Below are 12,612 nucleotides of genomic sequence, written 5' to 3'. Positions count from 1 at the left end.
ATATATATAAAGAAAAATGTGAAAATTTTAAAATAACGAAACATACTAATATGAAGGTAATGGTAAAATGAAATATTTAAAGTAAAGCGTAAATGAGAGTGTCGAAAGTCTTATCATATCTATGCAAAACAGAACTTGTTTAATAAGAATGCAGACAATTAATTTTAGAATCGAGTCATATAAGACTATGCATGTTAATAGCATCTTAATTTTGTTGGAGTATATTTGTTGTAGTACGTGTTTAATATATAAATGACGATTTATTCTGAGTTGAGCAGTAATATTTCTGCTTATCGAGAAATTTCTTGAAAAGTAAAACCATTTAATTAACGAGCAATAACATTCGTTCTTAAATGATAGCCATATGAAAGAACTTTGAGGATCAAAGTAGCAAAGCATATAATATGGGGCAACGCTGAGCTCGTAAACAGTTAATAAAAGTCTTTTCTTCCCTTCAAATGATTAACAAAAGGAATTCGGGTAATAAAAAAATATAGCAATTACTTAGTTATCTATATAACTTCTTTAACCGTTAAATTATAAAACAACATACAAAAACAGTATCTTTTGGTTGACCGAAATTTTATCTAAAATTAGCGAAGCAACAACCTTGTGTGTGACGTAGATTTAGTCAAGAACTGTATCAGTTTTGAAGGTACAAGTCCTTCATCAGGAACATAATTCTATCTATTTTATTTCTTTAGACAAACATATTTTAAAACTTGTGCATTCGCACTTGTGTTACAATTGAAATGGATTTTTTAAGATAAATTTTGCTCTTTACATATTTTAAACTTTTAAAATAAGCTTTGTATAGAACGTCCCTAAATTTCGGAGTAATAACTAAGAACGTTATTTTGGAAACAGTGAATTATTATGTAATTTGTTTTATTCCAAGATGAAGTTATGTTTTGAGGAATAAGAACACGTTTCTGTTTATATTTGATGCATACAATAAAGCGATTTATTATTTGGCTTATGAATGTGAAATGTTTAGATTTTAATTTATTTATCTAAACTAATTTTTTTTTATATCTATGAAATATGTTCTTTCGTAGGAAGCAATGCTTGAAAGCAGAAGCCGGTTTTTTCGGAGGTAAATATAGCTTCATCGCATAATTGTTTCTCTTGACAACATATCATAACTTTAAAAATATGTATAAAACTGAGATACTGTTTATGATTTAATTTAACTTAATTTGCATTTTTATGTTTTACAAACTTTTGTCTGTATTCTGTGTGAAATGTGCTCTGAAGTTTAAGTTATTTATTTAGTAATTTAAGATTGTTATATACAGAACATTCCAAAAGAAACTTTTAAAAGTGACTTGATTGGACATTTTTTTTTTTTTTTAAGTTGCGACGTCTGTGTAAGTCATCGCCTGTTACAGGGTAAAACACAGAAACAGTTAACTACTTGATACGTCAAATGCGTCAATAAGCATCTCATTATTAGCCCAGAAGGGCTATTAGTCTCGAAACGCAATTTTGCGATGAATCACTTAAATGCGATGTATCAATTTTCAAATTGTTGTCATCAAATATTATAGCCATGTATTACACTAAAATAATTTCATAGCTAATGTTTGCATCATTAAATAAAGCAAACAAAAGTTCATTGCTAGGTAGCGACAATATTATGAGCGGGGCATAACCAATATATATATTCAGTGAAAGCAAAAGAGAAGGCCATTTCGGGCATGGTAACACAGGGGTCTTAATAGTATTCGCCCTGAAATGCTTCAAAGAATATAATTTTTTTTTATTTGTTGCACAAAATACGAAACCATTAAACATTTATTTTGTCAACAGTAGATTTTGCTGACTGCAAACATATATAGTATATAGCTGAATAAAAAGTAAATAGCTGAATTTAAGCGTAGAAGATAGATCCTTAAGTGATTGGTTATGGCTTAGATCTTAAATTCCGAAACCTTTGTAATGTGAATGATTTTATGATTATATCAATGGTAAGAATGGTATTTAAGCTCTGCGTTAACGCAGTATAAATTTAGAGATAATGAACTTCCATTTAAATATGTAAATGTTCCTGAATGCTAAATGCTAAATGCTAAGACTGAAATAGTTGGCGGATCATGGTTGTCCTGTAGCTCGAAAAGTATATCAATAATTTTCAGATTTCATAGAATACGAAAGAAAAGCTCAGTGTCATTCCACCTCAAGAAGAATTACTGGTGTGTGTGTGTGTGTGTAAGCGTCACATTATTTTATTTTTTATTTGTTTCCGGGGTTGTAATATCTCTAGTTTAATAAAAACTTTATTTATCCAAGATTTATTTTCTAAAACCTGGATTAACCAAAGCGGTATTCGAAATAGCTGATTACTATTTTTTAGTCAGCTATTCTGATTTCACCAACTGTTTTAAGGAAGATCAATTTTAAACCTCGTCTACTTTAAACAACATATTTCTGAACCAGTTTATCCCAAAGTCTGCGACTCCGGCATCAGCTCATCTACACAGAGTTATTCGTTGCTGGCGATACATGAACAAGTTACCGAGTCCAAAGAATATGTATATAGATGTTCTTTGCCGGAGCTTACACCTGGAGGACAGTAGGAGTGATATGAGCAAGACAGCGAACAAGTTGCCAGCAACTTAGTCCTCCAATACCTAATAAAACTGGTATTGGAATCACGTGTCCGAAGAGGAAGGCGGCTACTGGATCAATGTTTTAGTTATTGCAAAAAGCACCAAGCAGCATATGTTACTAAATAACATAGTGTGGTGCAAAATTTTTTTCATTTATTTTACCAAACTTAATTGAGGATGCGATATTTATTTTGGATTTGATTGATTTCCTCATTAAATGGTAGCTAAGAATTATTTTGTATCCTTGGTATAAGAGCTTTTTTATTATGACTTGTAGAGTGATGTGTTTTTTATTATGACTTGTAGAGTGATGTGTTGATTTATTTCTTTATAAATGATAGCTAAGAACTGTTTTGTGTCCTTGGCATAAGAGCTTTATTATTATGACTTGTAGAGTGATGTGTTTTTTACCTCATTTGTTAGAAATAACTAAACCTGGTAAACTACTGTTTCGTATTTAAAGTCTGTTACATTATTATAGTCTTAATTTCTGAGAAATCTTAGAGACAGGAAACTGGGATTAATCTTAGAATTTCGTTCCAGTGCCAGATGTTTCGCTGTCCATACATTTTACTGTGTGAAAAATTTTTTACAGCTGTTATAGGAAACTTAAAAGCTTGCATGCTCGTAGTTCTTACCTGTAACTATATTTTACTGCAAAAATGTATTCTCAGAGCAAGTTTATTGTAGTGTTCTAAGTTTTAGGTTTTGAAGCTACCTGAAGCTTTCTCAAACAAAGTGAAAATCTTTATTAGGAAAATTTGAGTTTAATGTGTTTATGAGATTAATACAATAAAAAACATAAAATCCTATATTTCCAAGAAAAACCAACGATTAAAAGTCTCGTAAAAGAAGTGTAAATATTCATTATTTTTCTCATTTTTCTTTAATTATTGTCCAATTTCATAATAAATTTAAAACAAACTTCCTGTGCAACTTTCACGCTTTTTATGAAACTCGAAACTTTTAATACATTTATTATGCCCTGTCTCATTTGATACAAATATAAAAAATAAGATATTTGAGTACAAACAGGCGGAAAAATTCAAATTAAGAATTTTAATGATGTGAATCGCCTTATCTTGACATCGCACTTTTGATATTCTGTTTTCAGGTTGAGTCCTTCTTATATGACTAGCGTAAGAGACTATGAAGAATATGCCACAGTCTACATGGACAGACATGCAAGAGATTACTACAGTAGCGGCGCTGGAGAGCAGCAAACCCTCAAGGATAACGAAAAAGCTTTCAAAAAGTAATTTCCCCCACAATTACGTCTTATTATTATTATTGCATCTGTTTACTGAATTCAAAAAATGATGTGGTAGTATATGTAATTTGGGTTAGTGCAAACTGCAAGAACATTTACTTATACAATTCACATTGGAATAATTTATGTTAAATTTAAAAGACTAAGTAAATCCAGAGTCATAGCTAGGGTTTTCAGCGCCCGGGGACAGCTGAATATTTCGCGCCCCCTTCTGTTTGCTAAAATGGAAAATATTTAATTCTAAAATTTCATGACATCAGTTTGGCTTCCCCTTGATGCTACGCCCAGGGACAGATGTCTCTCCTTGCCACCCTGTAGCTACGCCATGGAGGTAAGAAAGGAAGGAGTGGCCAACCGGCACTAGAAGTGAAGCACTGCTTCGAAGCTTCGGTCACCAGATGGGGTGTTCTTTGTTTACATTCAGAAGCTCGCTTGACAGTGTTCTGATAGTATTTCGACACACGCCAGTTCCATACAAATGGGAAAAGGGACACTTTCGCATGAAAGAAACATTCATAGTGTGATGGATAATAGAAATTTGTATAGTTTAGTGACATTTTCGCAAAAATCACATCTTGGTTATTTTTCGATAACTAACAACAGCTATTTTGATTATGAATTTGTTTTATAAAATTCTAAGCTGTTGAACTACAAAAATATAAATTTTAACAAAAATGTTATGCTTAAAGAATGAAAAATACCTTACGGTACCTTTAAAATTGTATACGTCTTTCGATACCCTTGATAGAGTATTCGCTACTTTTATTTTATGTTCCAAACGCCAAAATGTTTTAAATAAAATAAATTTTTTTTCACATCCATATATTATTGTAACATGTACCTTTTAAAATTTTTTAGAGAGGCTTTACTGCTGCTCATTTTAAACTCATCATTTTAATTTTATATATCTGAAAAATAATCCCTTTGGGCTTACACGTTTTACTTATTTGGATTAATTAAAAATAAAATATAGTGAATGCACATAAATTAAAGGTTTGCACATGCCGGAAATGAAAAATATGAAATATGTATGGGTATTTATGCATGTGCGTGCAAAAAGCATGTATCTGCCTTTAACAAAGTACATAAATATTCATTAAACTGTTTATACATTTTTTAAATGAAGAATTTATTCATTTATAAACAACTGTGAAGAAATCTAATTATTAAATGTATCTAATTTATAATGATTATAAATGTTATCTAAATATATAAAAACCTTAATATTGAATTGTAAACATAAATTGAAGTCCTGTTGACAAATACGTTATAAAACTATTTAAGCAAGAATTGTTCGTACTGCAAAGCAATCTGTTAAAAGGTATTGATTGTAAAGCAAATGCTATGAGATGCGCACCTAAGAAAGTAACAAAGAGTTTTGGAATATGTATTGTTGAAATTAATGGTAAAAAAAATCTGATAAGTATCATTAAAAGAATTATTCCCCTTACATTTTATAATAACTCAGTTACAAGTTTTAAATAATACTTTAAAAAAATCCTTATTTTATTCCCTTTCAGAAATGTTCAGAGAAAGTTAAGTACTATTTAAAGTATTTCGCTAATTTCTAATAATTCTCTAATTTAAAATGAACCTATTAGAGCATTAATTATAAATTGACTTATATTTTTCGATTTAAAAGATGCCTCAGAAGCCAAAAAATCCTGTCATATTTAAGAAAGTATTTTAGGAAGAAGCTCTATAAATAGAAAAGAAATAATGCATAATTTTAATATTAATAATACAATAAACTTTTATCTTAATTTTTGTACCTTAACCGAATAAAATCGAATTACCTTAAATTTTTTTCTAATGTAATTAACGAAAACTTGTGAAAATATTTTATTCAAATTAAACCATTCTGAGAAAACTGTTCTACGAAAAGTGTAGCATTTAATTCCTTTCAGAATGAAATGTTGTTTAAAAATATGTTGTTTTCACATACTTAGGACTCTGAAGTGTTGTAGAAAAAGAAAATATATACATTTATATGTATATTTACGACGTAATTACAAAATATTTACATCCGATCGCGTCAAAACCCATTGAACTTAATGGTAAATGACCCAATGTTTTGGTCACCACGTAGGGATCGCCGGTGCTTCAGAGCAGGGTACGGGAGAAACCTTTAGGGCTACTCCGTCTTTGAGCTACGCCTATGGAGTAAATCAAACTAAATCTTTAAACAGATCTTATAACTTCTATGGTGTAAAATAACTTAGAACTACTTTTCTTACAGCACCTAAGGCTCTACGCTGAAATAATATTAAGCGTAACGTGGCAACTTATCGCTCCTGGTATATTGTACATTAACTCTCAAACACAAGAAGTACACGTAGTATTGTCAAACACAAGATGTATACGCAGTACTGTCAAACACAAGAAAATATTCAAATGTAAAACTTAGTATAAACTTATTAGCCAAGATCTGAGAGTGTTATAAACTTAAAATTTTAGTGACTAAAATTTAATGCTTTTAATCAAACCTTAAAACTGACCACTTGCCTTGGCACTAAGTTTACGATGAGATAACAATAACATTGTAATTCGATTCTACAAACACCTGGTGTCGGGATCAAAAGCTAATTTACTTACAAAGGCTCGCCAAGTTCATCCAGATTTTTCACAATTCTGCAATCGGTTTTCATTGCAAAGCGATAGGGAAACAAAGTAGGCAGATTCCTGCTGTGCACCCGACAAGTCTTTCTTCAGCAGGGTAAAAAATCAGGTGCGAAGTAAAGATGGTGCGCAGAGCAAGTATGTGTTATACTTTATAATGTGCTCATAAGCTGTTAATTCTCATAAGCTTATTTCTCTCAAAAACTCGGAATTCACATAAGCTCATAAGCTCTTAATTCTCATAAGCTCATAAGCTCTTAATTCTCATAAGGTCATAAGCTCTTAATTCTCATAAGTTTATTGCTCTCATAAGTTCATTCCCATAAGCTTATTGGTAATAATATTGTTCTCATACAACGAAGGATATTTAATGATATAGGTCAATCTGCATTGGTGCTGTATTTAATGATAGAAAGATTTAATGAGAACGCGAAAATTATACTCAGTGCAGTGGACCCATCCAGGAATAGGTCATCAAATCTAATCCAAAATGTATAATCCGACTGCAACCAATTTCCTCTTTTATCATTTTTTTATTAGAAGAAAGGGATCCTAAGTATGAAACATACCCTTAAAATAAAACTACACTTGTATTATTTGAAAATGACTCAAAAATACATTTACAAATTTCTAGCCTGTTCATCGCGATTTGATTTGGGAATACTGCGATTCTGTTGAACTCCATTTGAAATATGTTGCTTGGAGATAAGGTTTTGTACCCGTTGTGAATGAAGGAATATCAGCAAAAGGTAGAATTTTAAATTTAAAGAAAAAAAAAATATTTTTGTTCAGAATTCTTCCGAAAATAAAAAAGGTAGTGTAACTCTGTACACCCTATGCTATGCGTTGGGTATAAAGTTTAAGGAAACAGTACATTATTTTCCTTTTTGAACTCAATGTATTTATATATTAAATACAAATAAACATAATACATTCATATAGTATTATGTATAATTCACATATAAATAAATAAAATAAATTCATACATTAGCTATAATTCATGTATAAATAACTATAATAAATTCATACATTAAATATAATTCATGTATAAATAAATGTAATAAATTCATATATTAAATATAATTCATATGTAAAAAATATATTATTCATGTATTTTTTTACCGTCCAGATACAGGATACGTCCTCGATTGCTGCGAAATGTTTCTAAAAGAAGTATGAATCTGACTATTCTGGGGCAGCCAGCAGGAATGCCTATTGGTTGTTCTCCTGTCGCATTTCAAAAGATGGCTCACACTGATGGAGAATTGGGAACCGCTAAAGGTAGGAGATAAAGAGAAACACGGAGCTATCTAAACTTTTACATTAACGTATTAACTTTTACATTTGAGTAGGAATATTTATTTCCGTCTTGAATCATCATTTTTATCATTTTCATTTTAAAACCACTTCTTATTTATACTGGGACAAAGATGAGAAGAGAAGAACAGATTCTGTTTTTAATAAAAGTTTAAATGTTCATCATTATGTATTTCTTGCAAAATAATATAGATATTTGACATACTTTTTGCAATATGTTTACAAGATACTTCTCAATATCATAATTTAATGCTTAAAATTTGTAGAGACGTTAGCTTGTTTGGAAGCAGGAGTCATGAAAAACGCGCCATGCCATCGCCGGGACTCGAACCACGGACCTCTCGAATACGCGCCGAGCGTACTGACCATTACACCACGAAGGCATGCTAAGAAGTAGGGAGAAGTATCTTAGAAATTTACTTATAATTTTTATTTCATTTTATTGAGTTAAAACTAATTCCTTACAAATTACAGTTTATTCTGCGTTACCCAACCAAAAATGTTCTATTCCAGAGAATGAACTAAATTCCATTGAAATGCAACTTTATGCTGGACTCTTCTTCCCTATACGTATTTATATACATCTCCGTCCTCCTTTCCTGTACGTAACGATCACTGAGTCAGCTATCTGTGTCAACGAGTTGGTGTCTTGATCAAAAATAAGCCATTGACAAATACAAGTTTAAATCGAAACAAAGTTTATTCAAACCCAGTACGTAGTACAGAAATTAAAACACAATATGCAAAATAAAGATCCCCTCCTGGCGATTTTAAATGTTCAGTTACAGTGCTTGCCTCTCAGTAATCAACAAAACATCGCGAAGATCTGTAAACACACTGGGACTAAACTTCCCATGCAACTATAACATGATGTAGTTACCCGTTAGTCAGAAGCTCTGTTTTACAAAATCGAACGCTTCTCATCAAGAAAAATTTAGCTGCTAACTGAATGTAATAACCACTATCCATCATGGACTATCACGTGGACATCTTCCATCAGCATGAGTTGCAATGCACTATCGCCCGCAATTGTCATTTAAACCTGCAAATCTTTTGCTGCGAGTGAATATTAGCAATAAAGTCATTTCCTTAATTAGTAATTGATTAAGTAATACATTTTTGGTTTGAAAGTCAGCCAACAAAAGATGAGACATATGCAACTCGAGCAATAACAATCAGCAGATCTTAGAAACAATTGTCAGAAAGAAAACACATTTTCTTAATGTGCATTGTACTTGCGGATTTTTTCAAAATGTTCCAATTTCTATTGTTATTGTTACTAATGCTCCTTTTCTTAAGATCAGGTCTGTGATTTACTCATGGCTAATAAGAAAGAGCTCTTATTATTAGTCAAAGCCTTAGACACTTTAGAACTAACGATACCACTTTTGCCCAAATCTGTTCCAATTTTGATGCAGAACACCCCATCAGAGGATTGGTTCAACGGTCTTTACTACCGGATGGCTCGAGAGGACTTCGGCTTGACTGTATTGTAAATGTTCCTGTGCAGCACTATGTATTTACAAGCATGTATATATTTACAAGCATATTACATACATTTACCGGCATACCATATATTAACAAAAGTACCATATATTTATAAGCATTTTTTGCATTCTTCGAACCTGCGCCCAACGAAATAATAGTTCGAACACTAAGCATCACACTGATTAGAATCTTTCAGTTTCTATTCATTTATATTCTGTTTAAGGTAGACTTGAAGACTAACTGAGATGTCATGCCATGTATGGTATACGTTGATTCCAATGTTTCAATAATCTCAAAGACCTCAGTTGTAATTGTAAAAGTAGTGCTCATCATGTGATTATATTTGATAATAATTAAATTTTGAATTACGCTGAGGAATAATTTCTTGTATGAAAATCAATGTTGCGATATTTTGAATAATGACCCTGAATTTCTTATTCATATATTTATTAATTCATGCATTTATAACCATAGCAATAATTATTCTGTAAATTTAATTCATTTTTTATAAAAGAATAAATTTGTTTATCAGGAACACGTGTATATAAAAGTCTGAAAGACGAAATTAATAAAACTTGTTTTCTGTATTAAGTATTGAAAATAACCTTCTTCAATTATATACATGTACTACTTATTTCAATCGCAAAAGAGTGATGATTCAGTAGTATAGCCTGTACAAACCCTTATCATTATAAAGGCTAACTCCTATAATACCAATAGAATTTATATACCATTCCATCTTGAACAGAGTGTTGTATCATTGCAAAAAAGCTTAATAATTTTTCTTGCAATAATGAATCTTTACAGCTGTCGCAGACGCTCGAGGAGTGATGATCATGAGCATGCTTTCTACAACAGCGATGGAAGATCTGAGGGAAAACACACCTCATGGCATCCACTGGCTTCAAGTTTACATTGCAAAAGATAGAGAACTGACTAGAACCTTAATACAAAGAGCAGATATCGCAGGATTTAAGGCTATTGTTGTGACAATTGACTCTCCAGTCAATGGTATGTGGGGGGTCAATATGATTCATAACCTCACTCTACCCACTCATTTAAGGTAGGTCAGACTTTAGTTTTATCACAAGGCTAAGTATTTAGCTATTATTTTTCCTTATCACTTTTTTTATTTCTTAACAATGCTTTAATTTGATCATAAATTTATTTCATTTGTTCCTCTTTTTGAAGTGCTCCTTTTTTGTGAGAAGTTTTTTTTTAATATATAGTTATATAGACCTAAGATTTTCTACAGAAAAAATCATGAAATGTCATTTGACGTACCGTTTGATTTTCAACTTTCAAGGAAGCACTAAGAAGGCAAGGGACAAATAGCAGTCCAGTTAAAATATGCTTACCACATGACACATGAAAGAAGCATCTCCCGTCGGCAAACCTGTCTGGTCAGCAGACTTCACTATCTATTCTAATCCTGCAAGCGACCTCTCCTCCAGCCACCATCCATATCTGAATCGAATCCGAGATAGAAAGCACTTCACCTTTTCTCTTCCTCGCATTCTAGTATATAAAACCGTCTGAATAAACTATCTCTGAGATAAGAAATGTCGATGTATAAATCAGGAAAACAGCTACGTATAATCGAAGTTATGCGTTGTATAAATGGTGTATTCTACTATTACCGGGAACAGAAATGTATCGATACAGGTATTGAAAAGTAAAAGATGTATAAATACAGAAAAGCAAAAGATATATAAATGAGAAAAACATATAAGCGATGATTCGTTCTATTTGAATTATGTATTTTGTAGAATTTAATACCCGCGAGAATAATGATAAACGTAATTTATGCTTATTGTTCTGTTCACATAAATAAACTTAACATATGAGCAGATGCAAATAAACCCTCTATATTTGATTCAAATGTGGCATAAAAAGCTTTTAAAATATTTTATATTTATTTTAATAGTTTATAATTTTAATTTTTTTAATAATTTATATATCTTTATAATTTATTTTAATAGTTTTAAAAGCCAATAGTTTAATTTTCGGAACGTAGAGGCAGGTATTAGATATTTATTGAGAAGAAAGTGGATATCTATATGTGCACTTTGGTACAATAATAAGAAATCGAAATGTAGAGTATATTTAGCAATGCAGCATCAAATTTTGTGTGTACTGAAACGTTTTAATTATTAAAATGAAATGTGATGAAGATGTCATGAGGAAGTCGAATCTGTTGGAATGGCATGAGGTGCATTAAAAAATAAAACGAGTGACCCCAAAAACAGGCACACAAGGATGAACAATTAATATTATCTCAGGAGAGATGTTATGGTCCGATTAATGATTAAGTATGAGATTGGTAATTCATAAAATACAATTAATGCGAAAATAGAATGTTAGTTTAAACTGAAAAACTAGGCGTAAGAAAGATTTCTTCCTTCAGTGATAGTGTGATTCCAGCCGAAAAACTTTCTGACGGAAATTTTCTAATATAATATAACTAATATCCAATAAAATATAAAAATGATACTCTTCCAGAAAACAGTTCTAGAGCTGCTTTTAGAAATGGGAACTTTGTTTGAATTAGAGCATTGATACATACAGTAAATATTCTGGACGGACGACGTGTATTTATAAAGGCTAATTCTGAAAATTAAATTTCCATATCTTGCATGAATATGGCATATTTTTGTGCTTAATTAACACTGAGGTTTTTGTTAGGTTTCACAGTTCTGGTTTGATTTGAACAACTTTGGTTATTATTTTTTTCAAATGAATAGAAGAATACCCTTCGTTAGAAAACTACGAAACTGACTTCAAAATTCACATCTATATTGATTGACCTTTACGGAATGTTATAAAAGCTTATTTTTTCCATAAATAAAGGGGTCAGATCATTGATTTAACATTCAATCATTTATATCTATTGTATGCTAGTATAAGGTGAACCCTAATCCATAATACCATGGCAAAATGTTTTTCTCATTATACCATTTTCTCGACAAGCTGTAAAAGTAATTTAACTTAAAGGGCTCTCTCTCAGATTTTTAAATGAAGTAAACTGTAAAATACAGTTTTACAGAACCATATTTGCCGACTGAGAAGGTTTAGGCGCAGGGTAGGTTCAATTAATTCGTATTCGCAGCTGCATGGATGATGGTGCTGCCATCTGTTAGTCATTTATATTACTAATTACAATTCATATTATTAAAAGATATTATCGCTGCTATTGAATGAAAAGAAAAGATATTTTTAAAAATAATAGAAAGTGACAAAGTAATACATATTCGAAATACATTAAAAATTAATTGCTAAAATTAGAACACATAATACATGACTAAA

The 12,612-nt window shown here is 31.0% G+C and overlaps 1 protein-coding gene across 1 annotated transcript in view; it reads left to right on the top strand.

Annotated features, from left to right (window-relative positions):
* LOC118201189 (uncharacterized) overlaps positions 1-12,612 on the top strand; it is a 40,242-nt gene that overhangs the window by 13,229 nt on the left and 14,401 nt on the right. The window contains exons 3-6 of the mRNA XM_085814015.1: positions 1,059-1,096; positions 3,727-3,867; positions 7,631-7,782; positions 10,114-10,369. Coding sequence (XP_085670141.1) covers positions 1,059-1,096; positions 3,727-3,867; positions 7,631-7,782; positions 10,114-10,369 — 587 coding nt within the window. The remainder of the gene's footprint in view (positions 1-1,058; positions 1,097-3,726; positions 3,868-7,630; positions 7,783-10,113; positions 10,370-12,612) is intronic.

This window comes from Stegodyphus dumicola, chromosome 3 (genome assembly GCF_044657685.1).
Source record: "Stegodyphus dumicola isolate Sdum_Otavi_A_Nest chromosome 3, ASM4465768v1".
Lineage (NCBI taxonomy): Eukaryota > Metazoa > Arthropoda > Arachnida > Araneae > Eresidae > Stegodyphus > Stegodyphus dumicola.
Note: the sequence above shows the minus strand (reverse complement) of the source record. Positions and strands in the feature narration are given on the sequence as shown.